Below are 25,382 nucleotides of genomic sequence, written 5' to 3' on the forward strand. Positions count from 1 at the left end.
CCCTGAAAATACTATTCGTCATTCCATCTTCTCTCTCTCTTTCTCTACCAATCTCCGGCTTGACACCATGGACTCCAGTGCCACCCAAGAACTGAAACACAGAACCAAAGACCAACCTCATCAAGAGGCCGTCACCGGCACAAACATGAAGACTCAAAAGCAGCGGGCGTCGACGATGCCAAGACGTGGCATCCGATCACTGGCTGTAGGTATCGCGGTCCCTCTAGCTCTCACCTTAGCCAACATCTCCTTGTTCGGTTGGAATCGGAGTTACAGGACTACCCAGAAGGCCTTCTGGATCCCACCGTTGTGGGCTCTGCATTTGACATGTCTGTCTTCAGCTTTCGTGATGGGTTTATCCGGCTGGTTGGTTTGGGCAGAAGGCGGGTTCCATAAAATGCCAAAAGCGATGTGGTTTTACTTGGGTCAGCTGGGCCTGAGCCTAGCTTGGGACCCGATATTCTTCAGGATGGGTGCCCCTAAGGTCGGCTTATTAGTGTGTTTGGCTCAAATGGCGACTCTCTTGTCTTGCTCTCGGATGTTCGGCCGGATAAACCAGACGGCAGGTGACTTGGTGAAGCTTTGTTTGGTCTGGTCCGGGTTTTTAACACTTGTCAACTTGTATTTCGTAGTTTAATCCATATATATTATATATATATGCACATGATCATGATCAAGCCATGAAGGGAGGAAGTGTACGTTTTTCACTTTTTTGTATATATATAAAAGTTTCTGCTTTGGGTATCATATATGTGTTAATGTGTGTGTATATAATTACGTACTTCTTGCTATTTGGGCGTGACTTCGATCAATAACTATACTTGGACTTCACCTTCTAAGTAATCGATGATATGTTTATCCCTTTAAAAAGGGGGCATCTTTGTAACCACTTTCTCGAGGGAAAGGCGGCTGAAAACAATTAACTTCGCCGCCCCGATAGGCGGATTACACGGTGCTTTACATGATGATTAGTCTCCTATAAATCACAACTATACAATAAGTACATAAACAAGCTTAAAACTAGCAATTCCCATCACAAACTCAAAACGACAGGGGCATTTCATGGGCGATATGATTTTAATATGAATAAAGTATTTCAAAGTAATTAAAATCTGAGGAAACTATTTTTTTTATATATATTTGGTTGCAATGAAATGGGATGGAAATCAATTCCATTCCTTTTGTTGTGTTTTGTTTTGTTTGATTTATAAAGTTGTCACCCTTCGTTGATTTTTGTGTTGTTATTTTCTTGTCTATACAAGATTATCTGAAGTTTTACAAAATCACAATTGTTTTTATCTTGTCATATAAAAGAATATCCAAATTTAACAAACTACCATTGAATTACTTCTCCTATTTATGGAACTTTTTTTTATCTCTTCTAGAATTAATTAAACATTAATTAAATGTTTAAGTGAAATATACAATATATATATATATATATATATATATATATATATATATATATATATATATATATACTAGGTGTAATACCCGTGTGTTAACACACGGGTTTCTTGAAATAAATAATATAAAACTTTGAACATCAATGAATTATTAAAATAATACGACACATATAAGTGAAGAGTTTATTGAATAAGTGTGAAATTGAACTCAAAATACCCAAAAAAAATCATTAATGAAATGTTCTAAATAATTTTTACAGATCACAAATTTTCAAATACTTCTTTGAATACAACATTAGATGTCTTATTGGTAGGGTTTCCTTCGTTGTCTAAAATTAATATTTTCAATCCATCTCTGCTTTTAACTCTAGACAATGCAACATACAACTGTCTATGAGTAAACACTGGTTGTCCCCAAAACAAACCAACCTTTGATAGCGACTGTCCTTGACTTTTGTTTATTGTCATCGCAAAGCATACAGCAAGTGGAAACTGTCTTCGCTGAAATGTGAAAGGAATCCTTTTATCCGACGGGGTCAGTGACATTCTTGGAATAAACGTACGTTTTCCTATATTACTTCCAGAAATAATCTCTGCTTCTATAACACGCTTACCCAATGCTATAACTCGTAGCCTTGTTCCATTACACAAACCGTATTTCTGGTCAATATTCCTCAGTAACATAACTGGAACACCGACTTTTAATACCAATTTATGAATTGGCATACCTGAAGGTCTAAGGCCATTTAGAACATCAGGAGAGTATAAAGATTCGTCAAAGTCATCGTGTACAAACTCCGATTGACAAAGACTGTCTGAACTTAAGTATTCTTTTTCATCTCCAGGAAATAATTTTAACAAACGATTGTTTATTTCTTGAACAACTTCATTTTTCGGTGCAAGGATTGCTCTTTCTTGAAAAAACATCGGATTATTGGCATTTTCAACAATAGAAGGATAGACAAATGTAATTAATGAACCAATAGGATCCGGTGAATCTGTAATGAGAATATCATCTGGTATATCAACAATTGCCTCGCCGTCGTTTAAGCCACCAACCTTTCCTTCACCTATATTCAAAATCCAGTTTGCAAATGTGGTTGGTTTTTCAATATTAGATGTATGAAGACTTAACCTCATGTTTTTTGTTAATCTTAAGACCTTGCAATCTGACCAAATATAGGAGGAACTTATTGAAGCATTGACGATGTCTTGTCTACTTTCATTAGGAACAACAGGTAGAATTTGTCTGAAATCACCTCCAAAAACAATTGCTTTTCCTCCAAATGGCAATTTGGAGTTGCTACGAAGATGACAACCCAATATATCCTTCAAAGATCTATCCAAAGCTTCAAAGGCATGCTTATGAATCATAGGTGCCTCATCCCATATAATCAATGATGTTTTTTTTAACAATTCAGCAACATCACTTTCCGGCGTTATAGAACAAAACGAATCCTCGGTAAGATTTAAAGGGATTATAAATCGAGAGTGCGCTGTCCTACCTCCTGTCAATAATAAGGAAGCAATACCACTTGAAGCAACATTTAACACGATTTCACCCTCCGATCTTAAAGCAGCGGATAATGTTTTCCAGAGAAATGTTTTCCCTGTACCTCCGTAACCGTAAACAAAAAAGACACCTCCTTTCTTTTTTTTAACATTTGTGATAATATCGTCGAAAACACCTCTTTGTTCATCTGTTAATGAACCAAGTAGCTGATAAAACTCTTGTAATAGAGTCGTCTTGTCAAAATCTAGCTCCTCAGTAATCAATCGATTATTTGAAGAAGATATAGACTCATGATCAGGGTAAGGCATCCCATCAAAATCTTTGAGGCTTGAATTGTTTTGGAGTAAAATTTTTTCAATCTCATAAAGTGTCAAGTTCTTAACTTGAATCCTCATCAAGCGATAAACCTGTAGAAATTTGCAAGTTAATTTTTATAGATATATAACTTTATAAAATTAAAACTTAACGATAATAATAAGGTTAATAAGTTTTAGTTAAATATAAAAAAATATATAAAAAATTTTATTCAATAAATATAATATATTATGTAAGAATTATTAAGTAAAACATTAATTTAAATAATGAAAAATAACATATTACCTGGTGCCTTTAATCTTAGTTGTTGATTGTAGAGAATTCCATCTGATAAGTATTGCCAAGTTTTTTCCCAGACAAAGTACGGTCTCGACAAACTATTAGACTTCAACATAGTTGCAAATAAATAACGCAAATAATATCCAGAACCGGAATGACTTGCTTCCTCAATTGCATCAATATATTCCCTATCATCTTCCAAAAGTCCAAGAGCATAACACGCCTCTCAAAAAGTAGGACACACATGTCCATTAACCGTACGAATGTCTGCAAAACATTTCGGACCTTTGACTTTATTTAAAAGGATTCTCAAAAAATATGCTTCGCCAACATTAGGAGAGATGGTGTGAATTCGACCGATAGAAAATCCTTTTTTTCTTGGCTTCCAACAACGATCATCCAATTTCCAAACAAACTTAGTTGGAAATTCAACATAAGAAAGCTTACGTGCTTCCTTATTATGTTCATTACACTCCATCCAAGCTAAGAACATCGAAGAAGAAACAGACTGTTTATTGAGGACATCCTCAATATCATCGTCAGCACCGTATACAACAATTTTGTTGTCTAGGAAGATGAAAAGGAAGCCTCACAACAGAAGGAGTCCTGAAATGAACATCAAATTTGAATATACGCCACGAAGCTTCACATGCAGACAAATATCTACAATCGTAGTAGTTTTTTATTTCGCCAACTACATCGTCATTATCATCTGCATTGTTGTTTGGTACAACCGCAACAGTAGCCCTATCAGGACCCTTGTTAATATATTTGAACAAATATTTGATGGAAGCACCCTGATTGCACCACTCAACATTAATGTGAGCTTGGTATCTTTTCAAAAGCAGTTTGTGATATGGAACCACACTTCTATTGTCTAACTTAACACCAGACTTTTCAACAAAAGATCCATCATTACGTCTCCTATATATTGGATAACCATTTTCATCAACCGAAGTATGCTCTGTGAATGTCTTTGGGAAGTTTTTTGAACACTTGTTATCAATCATGCATGGGCATTTAGGATTATCATTACCACAAGGACCATGCATCATGAACTCGCTGACAAGTGCATACAATTCTGGATCGTCATCTTTGTTTGGAATTTCAGCAGAAATAACACGATCAATATGTTCAACGGTTGGGAGCTTGTAATCAGAGTGCATGAATAGACATATATGAGCATGAGGTAGGCCGCGCTTTTGAAACTCCACCGTATAAACAACTGACAATTTATTTAAATAGAGTCGTATTATAAGATTTTGAAAAAAATAAAAAAACATATTAACAAAATATATAAAAACACTTTAACAATGCATTATTAATATAAATTACCTGCTTCCACCGAACCCAATAATGAATTTTTCTTTAAGTCTTTAATCAATGAATCTAGCTTCATTTTGAACAACCTAGATAGGATATCGGGTCTGTCTTCGGGTTTGAGGTTTGTGTCAGCAATAAACCTTTGAATCTCGGGCCACTTTGGATTGCATGTTACAGTTATGAAATAATCTGGGTTAGCCAAACCACTTACAAAGTGACATGGCATCTAAATAGTTTTGCATCATGTACCGTGCACCACCAGTAAAAGAAGAAGGCAATATCACACGCTGTCCAATATTCGAGATATCTATATTTCCATTGTTTTTCACGTTGCGTAAAGTTTCATAGGACTCGCATCGAAGAACTTTTTGTTGGTTTCGTATGTAATACAACCTCTCGCTTTCAATCATCGTATAAGCATCAACCATAAATTGTTGAAAAAGCCTTCTTGAATTCAGAATTAATGAGAAAATATTAACTCTGTCTTGAATCCTATATGAAAAGAATTCTCTCATTGTACAGTAACATCGTTTGTTATTCGTTGAACACGTAACACCTCTATGAGGGATGTCAACTCGATATCCATCATCCCCATAAGGAAAGAGCAGTGGGTATTGAAGAGCAAGGTAAGCAGGATGCAATTCATTTATACGTTGTAGATTGCCTGATTTAGTTTTTACAATGATATCTCTATTATCAATTGAATTACCAATGTCACCAACAATTAAAGCAGCAACCTCAGAAGCGGTAGGTAGGTTATATGTCCTTCCATCTTGTTGTCTTCTTCCTATAAGACGTAACTTTAGATCTATATTAGGACTTGCATTAAAACAATCTCTTGCCATTCTATAACACTTAACCAACTCATTTGTTGAATCCAACATAACCTTCAAAAATCTTATGATTTCGATATCAAGTTGCTGAGAAGTTGAATTGCACCCATCTTTTTGTGTACTGTTAATAATGACGATTATATTTAATATTTAGTATGTAAATAAGTGGTATGAAAAAAAAGGAATTGTTAAGAAAAATAAACATGAAATATACCTGAAAGCGTGTTGTCTATTTGAAAGTTCGTTGTCAGTATCATATATGTATAGCTGAGAGAACTTTGGTTTTGATCCATCTATAGGTAGAAGGCTGCCCATACAATGGTAATTTTGACCACTAAGTCTAAAAATATATGGACCTTTGCCTTTGTTAACGGAAGAATCAACTTTTCCACCCATCGATGTAAATGAAAACATCGAATTGAACAGACGAATGTTGTTCAAAAAATGTTTCCCTTTGGGATGAACAGAACGATAAAGATTTTGGTAATCTTCAGGTGCTTCTTTTAATTCAGGAAGCTCGACCTTTCCGTTACCACAACACATTGAAAAAGATGTTTTGTTGCCATCTTTATTGCCTTTAAGGGCTTCATTTTGCCATAATTTTGCATGACAACTCGTACACACAAAACTCTGATCACCATGGTCGAAATAATCTGTTTAAAAAAAAACTTGATTAAAGATATAAATATATTATTCTTGAAATGAGTAATAGTTTAATATAATCATTAGTGTTACCTTTTGAGATACCCGAAATCAATTGAACATGATTATGCTGAACATTTAAGTGTTCATCTGATGTTAAGTCTATGGGTATACTCGATATATTTGAGATCTTCCTTTTTGACTTTTTGTTTCTCAAAGATAAACCGATAGAATTATCTTGAGTGACTACTAACGAAGATGTGGCTGGGATATCATTAGACAATATAGAATATTGTCTATTTCCTGACACTGAAAGTATAAATGTTAGTATTGAATTTTGAAATAAAAATGATAATAGTATGATTTAAATTGTATACAATACATACATAATATATTATGTAACTTATATAGTAGGAAAACTGATGTGAAAAGAAATTTCATATACCATTGGTAATGTTAGATAACGGTGTTGTTGTCGTATAATTGGAAGTAGATTTGAAACTTTGCTGAGCATACTCCATACACGCTACGAAATAAAAATATTTTAATTAATATAAAAAATAAAATAAACATAATAAACATTGGAATTTATTATTAGACAATTAATTATACAGTATATGGATGAGAGATAAATTATATAATATATAGCGTATTACTGTTTGGTGTGGTGCAAGTCTGAATGGATCTTCTATTATCCAAATAATATTTTCTTTGTTTTCGCTTATCTTTATAAACGTTTGGGTTGACATTTTGATTGTCAGCGGTAACATTATTGAAGTTGCTTGATGACAAGGTTTGACATTTGCTGCTGTGATTAGTAAGCACTGAGAAAATTATATAATAAAAAAGTTATTATAACCCTCAAAGTATTTATAAGTTAACATATATAGGAAGAAAAAAATATATATATGCATACTTATATCATCGAAAACGAAATATAAGAAATATGTTTAAATAAAATATTAGAAAATGAAAACAATGTTGATTGTTATGACCATTACTTGTGAAATACTAAGAGTGTTATAAGGATATATGCATTATTTATGTCGCAAAAGGTTAACACAAAATAAAAACTAATAAACAAAATTAAAAATATTATGTAAAAAGAATACTCTCGTAGCAAACTAACTATAAAAGCATGATAGAAAAAAATATACCATTTGGCGTGGTGATCATATCTTTACATTTTTTGTTATCCAAATATAACTTTCTAAGTTTTCTTTTATCTTTAGCATCATTGGATAATGAACTTGTAATAACATCCAAAGTAGATTGAAAACTTGTGTGTTGGTATCCACCTGAAATATTTGAATTTATATTTTCATTGTTACTTGTAAGATATATAGAATAATTGGAAGTGGTTAGATGTTGATAAGGATAAATGATTTGTGTCCATATACTGAAAGTATAAATGTCAGTATTGAGATTTGAAATAAAAAGGAAAATTGTATGAATTAAATTGTATACAATACATAGATATTAATTTATATAACTTATATAGTAGGATAACTGATATGAAAAGTTATTCGGTCTACCATTGGTAATGTTAAATAACGGAGTTCTTGTCGTATAATTGGAAGTAGATTTGAAACATTGCTGAGCACACTCCATATAAATGTTTGGGTTGACATTTTGATTGTCCCCGGCAACATTATTGAAGTTGGTTGATGACATGGTTTGACTTTTGCTAATGTCATTAGTAAGCACTGAGATAAATATATAAGAAAAAAGTTATTAAGACCCTCAAAACATTTATAATTACCATATATACAAAGAAAAAAAATATATGCATATTTATTTCATCGAAAACGAAATATCATAAATTTATTTAAATAAAATATTAAAAAATAAAAACAATGTTGATCGGAAAAATAGTTACTTGTGAAATACTAAGAATGTTATAAGGGAATATCATGCATTTATGTCGCAAAAGAGTAATAGAAAATAAAAACTAATAAACAAAATTAAATTTTTTATGTAAAAACAATACTCTGGTAACAAAGTAATTATAAATGCATGATAGAAAAAAAAAATATACCATTTGCGGTGGTGGTTTTATGTTTAAATTTTTTGTTATCCAAATATAACTTTCTGAGTTTTCTTTTATCTTTAGCATCATTGGATAATGAACTTGTAATATTCCCAGGATATGTCAAAGTAGATTGAAAACTTGTATGCTGATATCCATCTGAAATATTTGAATTTATATTTTTATTGTTACCTGCAAGATATATAGAATAAAATGAAGTGGTTAGATTTTTGATAAGGATATGTTATATACGGTAAAGTAGTTATTTTTATAAGGAAAAACAACATTTAATATATAATACTGTACCGGATTAATAATAAAATTTATTGATTATGTGTAATACAAATTTGAATAAGACTTAATCAAAAATTTTATAAATTAAATTAAATAAAAGAGTAATGATAATAAAACAAAATGGACACGTTGAAAAATAATTACCAATTGAAGTGGTTGTCACGCCATTGGAGTTTTTTTTATCCAAATTTAACTTTCTTTGTCTGCACCGGTCTTTAGAATGATTTGAATCCATACGATGTTTATATCATAAAAAACAATAGATCCTGTAATCAAACTATAATAAACCAATGTTATATAAATTGATAGTATATATTATGAATTAGTAAAATTGACACATTATAAAAATACGTATATGTAAAAAAATTGTTAATAAAAAAATTGTTAATTTAACATTTTTTGAAGCTTATATTTTATAAAAATAAATGGACGTGGACTTATTATAAAGAATTTGTATTTATATACTTATATTTAATATACATTATTGGATGATATAAAAAATGATTGGAAAAAGAAGACAAACCTTATGTATAAATATTGGAAAAAAAAAATAGATTTCGGTTGTTAAACCAGGAAAAAAAAATAAAAAAAAAATAAAACTATAGTGATTCTTATAGAAAGTTTTTTTACTTCTTTTACTTTGAATTCAAAAATTCTTTTCACAGTTTTATTTTATCATAGAAATTTGAATATTAAACATTAGTTATCTTAAATATATATAAAAAAAAGGGTTTACGTAAAGAATGAGTAAAGAAGGAGGATAAAAAAGTAAAACAACACCGTGAGCAACGAAGGAGGCGTTGAAACTGTGAATATCGATTCTTGACCTAAGCAGAATTGAAGATGCGATTTGGATTGTCTGGTGTACAATTGAAGATCGAAGGAACTAAAAGGGGTTCGTTAAACAATGACAGTAGACGGAAATCACAGATGATACTGTCGGAGTTTATGGGTGCTGAAATGGAAATAAAGTGATCGACAAAGGATTTCCGATGGGCAGACGTAGTGGAACATGAATTGTTAAGGTTTGTTGTATAATAAAAGTTATTAATTGAATATGATTTTAATTTAGGTTAAGTTTTTTTTTACTAATTGGAGATTATTTAGCCAGATTTTGTGCTGAATATTTGGTGGATTTAGGTATATGTATAATGCAGGGGCATAATGGGAAAAGCAGTGAAAATCCGAGTAGAAAATAGAACAGATAGGACCAGGGCATGTGTAGCATCGATATACAAAACGAAAATATTGTTGGAATCATATTCTCTATACCATTATAATCATATTCTTTAGAATATGACCCATGATATACTGTTGTTAACTGATTAAAATGATAATTACATTATTAATTGTAAGGGAGATTACAAAAAGATGTGTGTTCTGAGCACTAGGACATGCTTCCTGAAGAGACACGTTCTGTATTGATTTTGCCTGTGCTTAAAGGGAACAACTTTCAAGACAAGATTACAGGAAAGATTATACTTTGATGATAATGTGTAACCATGTTCTAAGAAGAGACATAAGAATCAAGAAAAAAACATATTTTTTAACATTAATTAATACATAAAGAGCTTTATAACCAATTATTTATTATCCCTATATACTGTTTGTGGGTAGTGATGTGTGTATAGATAATCATTCCCATATAGACAAAGTCTGTTTATTTCTTGCACCGAATGAGCTGTTTGAATATAATCAAATAAAATGACCATTTTACCCTTGTGTATACAGGAGGCATAGGGGAACAACTTTCAAGACAAGATTACAGGGTTTGTGTTGTTTGGATATAGCATTAGTGATGCATATACTGACAAAGATAGAGCCTGGATAGCAGCAATTGCTAAAAAGTTTTGAGCTAATACTTAAAGTCCCTGTTAGTTTTTGAGCTAATGAGTTAAGCACTTAATGCCATATGGTTGTTACCTGTTGACTTAATTTGGACAAAATTACTTAATAGGTTAAGCCAAGAAAAACCTTGGTTGAATGTCATTTGTCTAAATTATTTTACCTGTTTAAATTATATTCATTACTAAATTAAGCATTACTAATCAGGAAAATTAAGCATTACTAATTTAAGCATTACAATAATGCCATTTGTCTAAACGCATCTAGACACTAATCATTTACCTGTCTACCTATTTTCATTTCTTCTTTTTCCCTCCAAAATCATGTTAATTAAAATTGATGAATGTTGTGAACCTACTCTGATTTATCAAGATTCCCTGTCTACCTATTTTCCTTTATTCGTTTTCCCTCCAATTATTTATTATCATCTCTTTGGTATACAGTTCCTCCTCGTGATGAAGGGTGGCTTTGCCCTGTTTGTGATTGCAAGGTTGACTGTGTTGACTTGTTAAATGATTCCATGGGGACAGATTTGTCCATCAACGATACCTGGGAGGTCAGTTTGGTCATTTTTTAAAAAATATTACATTTGGGTTTTTACAAAAATCTTGATGTTCATATCTTGCAGAAGGTGTTTCCTGAAACTGCAGTGTATGGGGATAAATTTAATGACATTTCAGAGCTTCGTGATGATTCTGAAGATGACGATTATAACCTTGATGCTCCACAGGTAGCAGAAGATGAGGTGGATGTAGAGGATCCAAGCTCTGATGAGTCTGATGAATCTGATTTCTCTTCTGCATCTTCAGATTTGGGAGCCATATCAAATAACATTAATAATTGTTTATCTGTTTATCAATCTTTTATTTTTTTATTAAGTTTATTTATGTAAAAATAATTGTAAATTGAAAGAAAAAACATTGTGTAAATAATAAGCATAAAAAAAGGAAAACACAAACGTGTTTGTGGAGGGAGGCGGTGAAACTGTTGTTGTGCATATCGACTATTCAGCTACGCAAAAAAAATTGCGAGTTTTAGATCGTATGATGTAGAACTGATGAACGGACAAATGTTGAAGGCTTTGTTAAACATGACAATCAAGAAAAAACTCAAAATTAACACATCTTTGATTTACATATGAAAGAAATAAAAAAAGACGGTTATACCCCTGCAACATATAAGGCGACTAACATAGTAAAAACAGGAAAATAAGCATCTTGCAGCTACAAATGTAAATGGATCCTATCACTTTAAACACATAAAGACTACATAAATGATGCTAATTTTAAAAACAGTTCCCCGTCCTTTACAGAAGTCACAATAATTGTCCATAAGTGAGAAAAAATAAAAATATGTTCTTGGCCATAAAAAAAAACTGCATGAATGGTCTCTTTAAAAAAGAGACATAAAAAAACAGTGTGTGGTCAATAACAAAAAAGATCTAGGTGCAAACAACTTGCATGAATTATCTTTATTAAAAAGGAACAAAAAGTATATTTGTGAATCCATATGATGTTTGTATGATATATTAAATAATAGGTAATTTAATAACACTATAATAAACTAATGTTAACAAAATAAATAATATTTTCATGAAATATATTAGGATTAATTAATCTAAAAATGTATAGTAATGTAAAAATAAGTGTAATTTGAAAAAAAATAATGTAAATAATGAGCATAAAAAGGAAAACAAAATTGTGTTTGTGGAGGGAGGCATTGAAACCGTTGTTGTGAATATCGACTATTCACCTAAGCATAATACACGGTGAACTTTGGATAGTATGGTGTATAACTGATGAACGGACAAATGTTGAAGGGTTAGTTAAACAATGACAACCAAGGAAAAAACACAAAATTAACAAATAAAGAGGATTGTATCCAAAAAATCACAAATAATAGAATAGGATAAAAAACAAAACTTTACGTAAGCAAACCATGAACCAAATCGTGTAACTCACAAATTACATATACACAACAGGGGCATAACAGTCCTTCTGGTCCACACCTTTCAAAGAATGTTGTATTGTGTTGTGCTTATTATTTCTGGAGTGTCTAAACACACATTCAATTTGTTTTTTCAGATTTGCTTGATAACAAAATCACAAGTTGCTCTTTGACAGGAATGCCCTTATAATTGAAAATAAATCCAAAGGCTTATCTATATGTGTTATGTATAGGCTTAATGTTGTTTTTGCTTTAGTTTTGTAATAGGCTTATATTTTTACTGCTTATGTTTCATATAATAATAATTGTTACATTCGATGAGTGCAAAGATAATATGAAAATTTTCGAAACTTAAGATAGCTATATATGACGATTTTGCCCTTATGAAGATTTTGCCAGTATTCATACATAACCATTAAAACATAGCAATAGACATGAATATATGAATGATGTATATGACAAAGTAGAAAGCTATATGATGTTTTTAAACAATCCATACAAAAGTTTTACAAAGTTTTTTATATAATTTTTAAAACTAAAAAGCCACATAATTCTTCTATCTATATATGTAATGTAAAAAATCATAAATGTTATGAATGTGATAATAAATTGGAAGCAACAGGTGATATTTCAAATGTATATTTCAATAAAAACTAAAAGGATTCAAATGTATATATCAATAAAAACTGAGTACAAAATTAGCAAACTGTTGGGAGTGACAATTTATGTAATGTTAGTATGATACATGGTCAAATTTAACAAAAATGACCATTCTGACACTGCTCATACAGAAATGACAATTACAAACACACAGACCATAGTTCATCCTCACCCGGGTTGATTAAAAAGGCACAAAGAGATATCGACACAGAGAGATAAAAAAGAATACATCAATGCTATATACGACAAAGTAGAATTGTATATGTTCACTTAATATGAGCAATAATATCTGGTATTGTATAGATTCAATTTTAGTAATTAACACATCAAACCTTGTTAACTGCTTATCAATCTTTTATTTTTTTATTAAGTCTATGTGATACATCAATGCTATATGTTCACTCAAATTCCATTCTTAACATAAAAAGAAAGAAAACAGAATATGTGAAACCAATTACGAAAGTATTCTTGACAAACCATAAAATCTAAAAATTGATGTTCGACTTGAATGGTAAATAAAAAACGAAAAACTTAAAATTGTTTGAAACGTTCATAAGATCTCACTTCTCGACTTTAGGAATCAATAGTTGGGTGGACACAACAGTTTCCTTGATTCCAATGGATTTTTTTGAAGGTTTTGTTGATGACTCACAAACAGTATCTTCAAGATCGTAAACATCTACAAGTTTACGTTTCACATTGGTAGTTGGTGAGAGCAGGCTAGTGGTGTCATGGTTGGTTGATGGAGTCATTGAAATGGTATTTGGAAAAGTAGAGATAGGAGTATTATCAGCAACGAAGGAAGCAGAACCCTTAAATGCAAGAATTAACATATGTTAATGATTGACATAGGAGTAATGTAAAATGAGTGAAGGGCAAAAAAAGTAGGAAATTATACCTTAAAACCAATTGTATCCTGAGAGTTGGAATCTGAAACCACGACATTAACAGACTCAGTTTCAGTGTCCTATATGTAACAGTTTGTAAAGTGCAATTTAGATTGGTAAATATCAAGTATATAAAACATAATTTGTAGACGGATTAAGACTTATTTGTAGGTAAACCTGTTCAATGTGGTTTGCTTTTTCAAGCTTCTCGAGTGCAGAAATTATGCCAACATCATCACTTATCTTTGATATGTTGTAACTACGAATGTATTTTCTTCCAGCAGTAAAGCCTCTAACTATAATTTTGAAAGCCATTTTTCTACCAATAAGTTCATTGATCTCAACAGGAAAAGCAACAGTGTCACCCATCTAAAAAAAAGGAAATGAAACAAAATTAGACTTAAAATGTAGAAATGATTAGAATAAATTATGAATTTTATATAATGGATTTTTTATAATATATACCTTTTCATACTTTTCTATCAAATCTGATGCTGAAATGTTTAGAATACTTCTAACATCCCGATCAAACAGAGTAAGTGTCACTACTCCCACCAAGCCTTGTACTCGAATTTTGAGCATAAAACTAAGGTATTTAAAAAACAAATAAAAACCATACAAATTAGGTAAATACAAAAAATGAAAGAATATTAAATTTCTTATTATACCTTGGTTCAGCAACTATGACTTGTTTTTTGCACTTCTGTTGTGTACATACCCAAGATTCATTCTCAGCCACATGATCCATATGATTTGCCTGTTCAATGGGCATTTTATGAACCTTTCTCTTACAGTTCTTGCAAGCCGGGTAGTACCATTCTTGATTATCTGTAAACATCTTAATTGTTCCAAGAATGATGGCATAACTCCCCTATTATTAGTAATAACCAATGATGTTGAATCAGGAAAATTAAGCATTACTAATTTAAGATTTAATAATGTAAATATACCTCATCTAATTCGTGGATCATGGAAATCTGGTAGAATTTAGTATTTTTCAGAAAGTCATCATGTACAGTATACATGATAGAAGACGTTGTAGCATGAGAACATGAAGAAGCCGATCCACTTTCTTTTTCTTTAAACCTGTTTACAAATAAAGTGTAAGCAAACTATCAATAAAAAATAAATTTATTTTAACAGTAATATATAAAGGACTTGATTGAAACGTTATCAAACTTTTTTTTGAAATCAATAATTTCTTCAACTTGCTCATCAATGAATAGCTTTGTTGCTAAATATGTGTTATTCACATATACACGCCCTGAAAAGAAAATGAAAAAAATCTTGGATTAAATCATTTCTTAGATAAACATTGAAAATGGTAAAGATAGAACATTGTATTAATAAAAGGACCTCGATAATCCTTCCACCTAGCACATTGAATAATCATTACAAAATTCACCCGATGTTTGGATACATAGGAATCAATTTGTTCAACATAATCTCCCCACAAAGTAGCAAGCAGTTGTCGTCCCCTAAATGTATATGAATTAAAACAACAATTTTTAAAGTAATAATACACAAGTTTTAAAAGAAACATACTCTAAATCTTCCAATTTCAATGTAATCCTTTTATTAAGTTTTTGGGTTGCAGGTTCCAGTGGATAGCATTGAAAAACATTACCGATCACATCTATAATATACATTATGTAAGATGTTAGTATATAATTAGTGTTAGGATGGACAAATTATATACAAATATTATAAGAAGTAAAATGTGAAATCAAAGTTGTGAACTTTACCAAAAGAAATTGTTGAAGGGATCGCCTTATCGATAACATCTTGGAAGTTTGCAAAAGCGAAAGAATTCAAGGGCCCATTAAAACCAATGCACTTGTTTACTTTAGTGGTATATTGAAAAAACAATTTGTTTTGAATGTCAACAAACTTCATGGCATCATCAGCATATAAACCAAGTGTTGGCTTATGAATGTAAACATCAGCATATTCTTCAAGTGCTTTTCCCAGTATAACATATGGTTTCTCCACAGTGCATTCAATTTTATTACCCTTAAAAAAACGATTAAATAAATAAGACATAAATAACTATATGCTTAACATAATAGTGTATAACTAATAATATGATAATTTGAAATCATTAAATATGTTTAAAGCAATTAAGTTTAAATACCTCTTCATCCATTAAAATCATTCCGATTTGTCGTGTCTCATGTGGTTTCGACCAAGTTGTTTGTTTCCAAAGCCGGATTATTCGCACTTTAATTGTGTAGTTGTCATTTGAGAGACCTAGATCATTAATCATTGTAATTTCTGTTGGATCCATGAGCTGTAAGATAAAATAAAACATTCATTATATAATGGACAAAATTGAGAATGATAAAACAAATTAGATTTGAGAATAATAAGCAAAGTAATCAGGATACAATTTATTATTTATTCCCCTGTTTAGATAATTGATTGTGTAAGTCATAAAATATGTTTTCAAAATTACAGTTGCATCGACAATTTTTGTAATGTTAGTATGATATATGGTCAAATTTAACAAAAATGACCATTCTGCCCCTGCTCATATCGACTATTCAGCTACGCAAAAAAAATTGCGAGCTTTAGATCGTATGATGTAGAACTGATGAACGGACAAATGTTGAAGGCTTTGTTAAACAATGACAATCAAGAAAAAAACCCAAAATTAACACATCTTTGATTTACATATGAAAGAAATAAAAAAAGACTGTTATACCCCTGCAACATATAAGGCGACTAACATAGTAAAAACAGGAAAATAAGCATCTTGCAGCTACAAATGTAAATGGTTCCTATCACTTTAAACACATAAAGACTACATAAATGATGCTAATTTTAAAAACAGTTTCCCGTCCTTTACAGAAGTCACAGTAATTGCCCATAAGTGAGAAAAAATAAAAATATGTTCTTGGCCATAAAAAAAACTGCATGAATGGTCTCTTTAAAAAAGAGACATAAAAAAACAGTGTGTGGTCAATAACAAAAAAGATCTAGGTGCAAACAACTTGCATGAATTATCCTTATTAAAAAGGAACAAAAAGTATATTTGTGAATCCATATGATGTTTGTATGATATATTAAATAATAGGTACTTTAATAACACTATAATAAACTAATGTTAATAAAATAAATAATATTTTCATGAAATATATTAGGATTAATTAATCTAAAAATGTATAGTAATGTAAAAAATTTTGCCCTTATTAATATATCATACATTCGATGAGTGCAAAGATAATATGAAAATTTTTGAAACTTAAGATAGCCATATATGACGATTTTGCCCTTATGAAGATTTTGCCAGTATTCATACATAACCATTAAAACATAGCGATAGGTGATTATAAATTGGAAGCAACAAGTGATATTTCAAATGCATATTTCAATAAAAACTAAAAGGATTCAAATGTATATATCAATAAAAACTGAGTACAAATTTAGCAAACTGTTGGGAGTGACAATTTTTGTAATGGTAGTATGATACATGGTCAAATTTAACAAAAATGACCATTCTGCCCCTGCTCATACAGAAATGACAATTACAAACACACAGACCACAGTTCATCCTCACCCGGGTTGATTAAAAATGCACAAAGAGATTTCGACAAAAAGAGATAAAAAAAGAATACATCAATGATATATACGACAAAGTAGCCATGGCAAATAAAGAAAATGTCAAAAGACCACAGCCAAATGTCAAATGAAATGCATCTGATACCAAACCTGATACCAAACCTGAATAGAAATCAATAGAAACAGTAGGGAGTGAATTAAACACTCACACTGAAATTGAAAAAAAATAAGAAACAGCCACTAACTACTGGTTTCTTGTATGGATATATGCAATTCAAGCAAAGCATCACAGAAATCCAACCGAAAATCCTAGCTACATACTCTGTGCACATATGAATACCATGTTTTCTGATGATCAAAACAATAACTAAAGACATGCTAGCAAACAACAAAGCTTTTTTATGGTAGTTGGCATTACATCGAACAGTTGGCGGACATTATACAAATGGCATTGTTACAATGTGTTAAAAAAATGAAGATAATTGAAAATAAAAGGAAATGCATCAATGGCCGTAATACTAACCTTATGTAGTTGTTGGGATGGTAATGCAGATTCTTAAAGACAGTTGATTCCAGCGTGAAGAAGACGAGTCGTGCATGTATAAACGAAATTGAAAAGAAACGACTCATGAATGTATTATAGATGTAACTGAAAGTAATTTTTGGAAATTATTACCTGCTATAAGTAAAAGACGAAGGATTACGCATGATTGATGCGATTCTAAATAGATTTCCAGCTAACATTCCATTTAAGTACAGGCCATACACAGAGAAGATTTTGTTCAAAGAAACCGATATGATTTTAAAATCGAATCCTTCAATCCACCGGGATATGATTTTGAAATCGAATCCTTCAATCCACCGTTGAATTCTGCTCTGAATGCCAATCCTTCAAACATCATAACCGATATGATTTTGAAATCAAATCCTTCAATCCACCGTGATTGGAGGCTAATCAGTTGGCAAACGTATCTTTGATGTTCTGTATAAGGAGTTAATTGAAGAAACAATTTATTATGTACATATACGTGTGTTCAACAATTTAGCTGCATTCCATGTGACATTCTAATACATTTACACGTGGAATATTCGAAAAGTAGAAAATTAAGGAAATGCCATTTGTCAAAACGCATAATAATTTGCCAAGTGTCAAAAAGATGTTGATTTATTAGGGGAGATATATATATATATATATATATATATATATATATATATATATATATATATATATATATATATATATATATATATGTAGGGTTAGGTTCATGTGAGACGGCCTAATTTTGTGAGACCGTGAGACGTATTTTTTATTTATTTTTATTTTTTTAGTTAATTCAAGTTCCGAAAATAATATTTAAAAAAAGAATTTTTGAATTTTTCCATTTATTTTGCATTTTAAAATTATTTTTTAGAATATGTACAGTGTAATATTCTATTAGAATATTTCACGTATTTTTCAAAATAAATGGATTTTTTTTTAATTTTTTTTTATTCTTTTTAGTTAATTCAAGTTCCGAAAATAATAATTAAAAAAAAAATTTTAGATTTTTCCATTTATTTTGCATTTTAAAATTAATTTTTAGAATATGTCAGTGTAATATATTCTATTAGAATATTTCACGTATTTTTCAAAAAAATGGGATCTTTTATTTTATTTTTGTTTATTTTTTTTTAATTTTTTTTAGTTAATTCAAGTTTTGAAAATAATATTTAAAAAAATAATTTTTGGATTTTTCCATTTATTTTGCATTTTAAAATTATTTTTAAATTTTGTCTCACGGTCTCACAAAATTAGAATAATTTCAAATGAACCTGAACCTATATATATATATATATATATATATATATATATATATATATATATATATATATATATATATATATATATATATATATATATATAAAAGAAGGTTCTATGAAAATAAATATTTAAGCATCAATTAAAAGCAATAAAAAATTGACACATACACATTTCTTTATTGATACGTAAGATGTTTACATCAGTTCAACACAATCGTACAATGTTGCCTGAAGCCACCGATGCCGCCTGAAGCCACCACCATCCACACTTCTCCCTCCTCCCTCGTACCCCGGATCCACCCTCGTTTGCATTCTCGCTCTCTCTCTCTCTCTCATCGTATAACTGGAGTAAATTGGGAACTTAAAATCTGATATGCATTATTTTCTCAGATTCACATTTGAGATAGGCGGTATCGTTATTTGCATTTTTCCTCTGTTTCTCACTCTCCGAAGATGGTTGGAATAGATCTATAACAATTCATATGGTTTATTGACTTAGGGGCCTGCCGAAGATCTCATCACGATTGCAGGAGATTAAAACTTCTTACGAGACTAACATCAACAAACAATTATCAGAAGTGCATACCAACAATAACATAAGTGTTTGATTCCATTTTGCCTAGTGAGATCAAAGAGGATGTGTTCTTGTTGACCGGATTAAAGCCTCTCGGAGGCCAAAATAGACCAAGGGCCATTCAGAGACAACATGATGTGAGTTCTTCTGTTTTCTGTTGATTTTATCATATCACAGTTTTTCGTATGAATTGCAATTTTAAGATTCTTTTTTGGATTGTTATGATCTGTTTAGTTTACCATTTTGGGGATCTGATACTTATGGACTGATTTCTCCATAAATTGTCGATACCCCAAATCCATAGATTGAAAGATAATTTGCATTTGTTTTCAAAATATATCTTCATATTTATCACTTTTTCTCCAAACCATTCATTCTTCCCAAACATTAGTTTTGATATCATTTAAGATTCTGATTTCATGATTATATGAATTGACATTGGTTACATTTTGATTTCTAGAGGTTTCACTTTTTAGTTTTGATTTTGTTTTGGTCCAGGTGGTTATTGGTGATGGTTGTAGGACAGTAGGAGATTAATGATGTTGGAGGTTAACGAGAAGGGTATGGGTGAGTGGGGTTGGTTGTTGGTGTTTATCCATCATCAACCCTAAGAGGAGTTCAAAGGCATTCGAGACATCATCATCATCATTGAACAACCCAAGAGCATCCGTTTTTATGAATCTGCCTCTCAAACGAAATCCAACCTAATCATTCCATTCAACAAACAACTTATAACCAATACCATAAATTATTTTTACATGGAGATTATTTAATAGGTTTGATGTTATGGGAATGGTCGCAAATTACTTAATCCTTGATTGACCAGGAGTGAAGACGACTTGAGGTCTTGACTACTTTACACCCCACCCAGTGATTCAAGGTTTTACTTGGAATGTTTTTTTTTCTGTATTTAGACAGTCACTGTTGTGAAACATTATTCCATGTTTTGGTTTGTATTAAAACTGAAATTCGTTATGTTTTCTTTCTTTTTTTTAGAAACACTAGTCTAGAATAAATGGTGTTATTATAGGTGTTCAATGAATCCCATAAAGCATTGAAAACAGATTCAAACTATGTACTTAAGATAGTCTGATGTCCTTTTGTTGTATCTAAAAGCAAGGTCAAGTAGATGCAAATTAAAAATGTTAGTTAAAAGTTAAAATAGAAACAGGTAAGCATAGCTTCTTTCATCACATTAATAAATTAATTAGCTAAACTTTTGAAAAATAAAACGATATAAAACAACTTGGAGGGATTCCAAAATTACCATTTTTGATCCTGTCTCTTTTGATTTCTTTATAAACATAACAGATAGAAAAACAAAAAACAATGGCATTTCTCCCAAATTACAAACTGAAACTAGTTCATAATATGCTAAAGATTAAAAAAAAGCCTGACATTTATAAACCAAGTAGAAGAAGTGAGAGACACAACACAATTACTTAAAATAAAATAATCTTTTTCTTATAAGTAATGTATTATTTCAAAATTTAGGCTTACATTACAAAACCAATGTGTAACAATTACCAATGCCCTTTCCTCAAAAAAAGAAACACAAAGTCTAACTTCCATCTTGACACATGACTTTCATCTCTCAACTTCATAATGTTCCACTTCCTCTTCATGGTTCAATAACAAGTAAAGGCTGCAAACAACAAAGAAACAGTGTTTCTGTAAATTGGTTCAATTTAAAATGTAAATTGTTGTGTGTATGTGTGAGAGAGAGAGAGAGAGAGAGAGAGAGAGAGAGAGAGATACCATATCCAGGCTAACAGGTTTCCCATCATCAACAATAATATCAACTACTGCTCCTGATTGATAGTCTAACAGAATAACATAATAATTCACACACACATCAAAAACACTTGGACAATGAGGGGAAAGCGTTCTTACAAAACCTTAATTAGCTGGCTATCTAATTAGTTAAAATAAGATAGATTCATTCATCTATGCCAATTTTTATCTTGTACTAAATAGCTCTTTGGCAGGTCATAATTAAGATTTAGGGTGGTAAGAAATTATCCAAATTATCAAAGAGACTGAATTACCTCAACCTCATTCATCAACTTCATTGCTTCAATAATACATATTACTTGACCTTTATGAACCTTGTCTCCCACCTGGTAATAAAAATACACCAAATATCTTCACATCAATTCTACTTCCAAATCAAGAAACAATAAGACTATTTTCAATAAATACGACAGATAACATACCAATAACCAAGTCTTTATCCCACATTTTTTTATGCGACAAAAAGTTGACATCAGTTCAAATGAATGCCATCTGTCATGTCTTGTTCAGTTTAACAAGAAGTTCTAAAAGGAACAATGTTATTATCATCATTCAATTTTTCTAAATATATATATTTTTTAATTTTAACAATGTTGATGTTTTACGTGGATGTATTTTTGTTGGTATATGAATGCAGGTGGAAAGGTTAATACCTTAACAAAAGCGGGAGCTCCTGGTGCAGGGGCGCGATAGAATGTTCCAGCCATGGAGGACGGGAGGATTTTGGCTTTGCAGGGGGAGGTAATACTGGCGGTGATGCAAAAGGAGTCGGAGTGGCGGCCTGTGGTGGTGGTGGTAGTTGTGAATAATACATAGGTTGTGGTGGTTGTGATGATTGCATCATCATCATAAGAGGTGCAGGAGGAGGGGCTAAAGCTTCTGTTTTTTCTTATAATCACCTCACGATCTTCTTTTTTATAGCTGCAACTCCATTATATCTCTCGAATCCACTAGCCTGAACATAAAATGATAATAATTTCAATTTACATCCACTACCCCAAACCCCAAATTAATTTAAGAAAATATATGTATAAGAAAAAAAGATATTAGCATACTCAACAAGTCCTGCAACTTGGTTCATGAATGCGGTGATGGATGCAACATCAGGAACTGCAGTTTCAATTTCAGTTTCAGAAGAAGATATTTTGCTTGACTTTTCTTATGATGTTGGTGGTGCAGAATTTGATGATTCCCCAACAAAAATCTGAAGAGGAAAGATTATCTGATTTTTGGAAACCAGGAAATGCGAATGAATGATATTTTATAATCTGATAATCGGTTCAAAGCCTCAGACCCCAACCACTGTCACGTTCATGATTCACCCTAAGCCCCATTTCTTTATCGTTGGGTTTTTCTCAAAGCCCTAAGATCGGAAATGAAATCTGGAACAACCGGACCACCATCGTCGGTTTTTCTTTTTCTAGATCTATAATCACAGATCGGTTATGAGTTCGACGCCGAAACGACAGATCTGAAACGATATGGCCGGAACTAGACTTCTTAAAATGCGAATTTTTGACAACTGTCTTTGCCATAGGAGGGAGCGATTACAATGGAGGTACGAGGTTCAATGGGTGGTTCGGGGCGGTGTCTTCAGGAAGGGAGAGAGGCGGAGTGAGGTTAAGCATAGAGATGAGAGACAAAGGGATGATTAAAATGTAATAATTGTGGTCTAATGGTTCTAATGATTCTGGTTAGGGCTGAGCATGGGTCGGTTTGGGTCGGTTTTGCCCCAAAACCGAACCCAAACCGATGACCATCGGTTTCTAAAAATTTGAACCCTAACCGACCCTAAACCCATGGGTTCGGTTTTATGGTTTATCGGTTTCTAAATCGGGTTTTCGGGTTCGGTTTCGAAATATAAACCAAACCTTAAACTATTTTTCTACAATCGCATATCCTCACTTATATAGAAGTGAAGATAGTTTCTACTTTGATCCCTCAATCAATGTGGGACAAAGATAATTGCTTGATAAAACTGAAGAGGGTGTATGTTCTGCTTGACACAGGTTTCGAACTTGAGACCTCTTGAGAAATTTGCAAGCGCCTTACCCACCTCAACCAGCTCTTCCTTTTGACATTACTTCGCTAAACATATTTATATTTGAATATAAATTATATATTTTTATAAACAATATATATAATCGGTTCGGTTCAGTTTCTATCGGTTTTACCAAACCCAAAAACCGAACCCAAACCGAAATTTTCGGTTTTCAAAAAATCTAAACCCAACCCGTCGGTTTATGCTTCGGTTTCGGTTTCTTGGTTTCGGTTTTGTCGGTTTTTATCGGTTTTTCGGTTTCCGGGTTCGATTTTGCTCACCCCTAATTCTGGTAGCAGCAGATGGTGTCTCCGAAGGCGGCGGTTGCATCTTCTGGTGGTTCCGACGTGGCGGCTTCAGGTGTCTCCGGCTATGGCGTCCGACTGTAACCGTGAAGTTAATGAAATCTAGAATTTGGAAATCATATTAATTGTGGAATTTGGAACGGTTAATACTATTAATTAATATATAAATTATAAAGAAAGAAGGTAGGGACCGAAAGTGTAATTTTAACCAAATGACAAGGATGATTTCATTAAATTACTCTAAAATGATGTTTTACCCTAATATTTATTTTCCATATAACTCTTCCACATATATATATATATATATATATATATATATATATATATATATATATATATATATATATATATATATATTATATAGTTCAATACATATCGATTGAAGGCAAACGGGCAACAAGTTGCGCCGCTAGCCCTTTCTGGATGGCAAAACCAATTCTTTTGAAAACAACATTTGTGGCTCTAGGAGATATGACATTAGAATGCATGACCCGTTGGACTCTATTAAGGAGCTTCACCGCCTCTGGTGCGAGAAAACCAAATGTATCGAATGCAAAAGGAACAAACACATGTTGATTTTCTCTACATGCATTTTCGTGCTTTACCACTTTGCACGCAACGGCTTTCAAAGCGGCATGCCCAACTGTGAAACTCCCGCTCCCCAAACCAACGAGAGGAGAGACCCCAGTAAGATCCACGCATGCATGCTTCCCTCCTATCCATCCAAAGACCAAAATGTCAGCCGATCTAAGTGTGGACCTGCCATCCTGCGGGTCCGTCAAAAAGTTCATTGGCGCTTCTTTATTCACAGAAATACCAGCACGCCGACAAGCATCAAAGAGAACATCCTGAACCACATCATGTCTATACTTGAAATCAGGGAGCTCTCTACAATGAGCCGCGTGTTCCCCAAAGGTATCCAAACATGCCTTGCGACAAACTGGGCATATCTCGTCAATTGGGAATATGGGAATCATGAGGCGGTAACGAAGGATAGTTCGGTACTCCACAGGAGACATATGTTGGCCAAGACCATCAATAGGGATAGTTAGCAGAAAATCCTGAGCATGAGGCGCCCGTAGACAGTCAAAGACTGCTTTCTGTCTGACAGTCATGTTGAAGTCGACTTCCATATCTTGGACGATTTTGCAAAAAAGGGCACACGCCAAAGCTTTTTGGGATTTAGGGGGTGGTGTCCTTATTAGTGAAACCGCTACAATCAAATCCCAGAATCGTATCGTGAAGACGAGTCATAGCACATAGGTAATCCGAGTCCATACCACATATGTCACTGTCACGTAAGATGTCGTCTTGTAATGCCCAAGATTGGGCCC

General features: G+C 32.0%; 3 protein-coding genes, 1 long non-coding RNA gene and 1 pseudogene across 6 annotated transcripts; 2 read left to right on the forward strand and 3 right to left on the reverse strand.

The window, feature by feature from the left end:
* TSPO (TSPO(outer membrane tryptophan-rich sensory protein)-like protein) lies at positions 1-747 on the forward strand. Its single transcript, XM_079000025.1, has one exon. It carries the CDS (start codon positions 68-70, stop codon positions 635-637), a length of 570 nt encoding a protein of 189 aa, XP_078856151.1. The 5' UTR covers positions 1-67; the 3' UTR covers positions 638-747.
* Positions 748-1,667: 920 nt separating this feature from the next.
* Positions 1,668-8,869, reverse strand: LOC145051181 (uncharacterized). The gene is made up of 11 exons (XM_078999301.1): positions 8,779-8,869; positions 8,350-8,532; positions 7,469-7,609; positions 6,968-7,135; positions 6,757-6,837; positions 6,405-6,620; positions 5,884-6,322; positions 5,086-5,790; positions 4,849-5,042; positions 4,107-4,738; positions 1,668-3,326 (listed from the first exon to the last, which is right to left on the reverse strand). Exons 1-11 carry the CDS (start codon positions 8,867-8,869, stop codon positions 1,668-1,670), a joined length of 4,509 nt encoding a protein of 1,502 aa, XP_078855427.1.
* A 4,777-nt stretch (positions 8,870-13,646) lies between these two features.
* Positions 13,647-16,843, reverse strand: LOC145051182 (replication protein A 70 kDa DNA-binding subunit E-like). The gene is made up of 13 exons (XM_078999302.1): positions 16,805-16,843; positions 16,678-16,734; positions 16,108-16,263; positions 15,719-15,986; positions 15,519-15,609; positions 15,330-15,451; positions 15,153-15,237; positions 14,924-15,059; positions 14,642-14,844; positions 14,439-14,559; positions 14,151-14,342; positions 13,985-14,053; positions 13,647-13,898 (listed from the first exon to the last, which is right to left on the reverse strand). Exons 1-13 carry the CDS (start codon positions 16,841-16,843, stop codon positions 13,647-13,649), a joined length of 1,791 nt encoding a protein of 596 aa, XP_078855428.1.
* A 2,668-nt stretch (positions 16,844-19,511) lies between these two features.
* On the forward strand, positions 19,512-20,883 carry LOC145055730 (uncharacterized). Of its 2 annotated transcripts, XR_013685320.1 has the most exons (3): positions 19,512-19,744; positions 19,834-20,045; positions 20,407-20,883. It is a non-coding gene; the product is annotated as an uncharacterized LOC145055730 (long non-coding RNA). The 2 variants fall into 2 exon arrangements; XR_013685319.1 differs by having other exon boundaries at positions 19,512-20,045.
* Positions 20,884-21,350: 467 nt separating this feature from the next.
* LOC145055729 (biotin carboxyl carrier protein of acetyl-CoA carboxylase, chloroplastic-like) lies at positions 21,351-22,861 on the reverse strand (annotated as a pseudogene). Its single transcript, XR_013685318.1, has 4 exons — positions 22,758-22,861; positions 22,356-22,657; positions 21,957-22,028; positions 21,351-21,553 (listed from the first exon to the last, which is right to left on the reverse strand). The product of XR_013685318.1 is annotated as a biotin carboxyl carrier protein of acetyl-CoA carboxylase, chloroplastic-like (transcript).
* Between the last annotated feature and the right edge of the window lie 2,521 nt (positions 22,862-25,382).

The sequence above is a fragment of the Lactuca serriola genome, chromosome 5, assembly GCF_051521515.1.
Source record: "Lactuca serriola cultivar US96UC23 chromosome 5, Lser_US96UC23_V15, whole genome shotgun sequence".
In the NCBI taxonomy this organism is placed as follows: domain Eukaryota; kingdom Viridiplantae; phylum Streptophyta; class Magnoliopsida; order Asterales; family Asteraceae; genus Lactuca; species Lactuca serriola.

What these genes read in the sequence shown, in the direction of transcription:
- LOC145051181 (XM_078999301.1), bottom strand. Translation starts at nt 8,869, where the DNA reads ATGGATTCAAATCATTCTAAAGACCGGTGCAGACAAAGAAAGTTAAAT. An exon ending in TAAAACCACCACCGCAAATG is followed by an intron (nt 7,610 to 8,349) that starts GTATATTTTTTT and finishes CAAATATTTCAG; the next exon opens with GTGGATACCAACACACAAGT. An exon ending in ATTGGGTTCGGTGGAAGCAG is followed by an intron (nt 4,739 to 4,848) that starts GTAATTTATATT and finishes ATAAATTGTCAG; the next exon opens with TTGTTTATACGGTGGAGTTT.
- LOC145051182 (XM_078999302.1), bottom strand. Translation starts at nt 16,843, where the DNA reads ATGGGCAATTACTGTGACTTCTGTAAAGGACGGGAAACT. An exon ending in CCCTTCAACAATTTCTTTTG is followed by an intron (nt 15,610 to 15,718) that starts GTAAAGTTCACA and finishes TGTATATTATAG; the next exon opens with ATGTGATCGGTAATGTTTTT. An exon ending in TTGAAATTGGAAGATTTAGA is followed by an intron (nt 15,452 to 15,518) that starts GTATGTTTCTTT and finishes ATATACATTTAG; the next exon opens with GGGACGACAACTGCTTGCTA.
- TSPO (XM_079000025.1), top strand. Translation starts at nt 68, where the DNA reads ATGGACTCCAGTGCCACCCAAGAACTGAAACACAGAACCAAAGACCAA.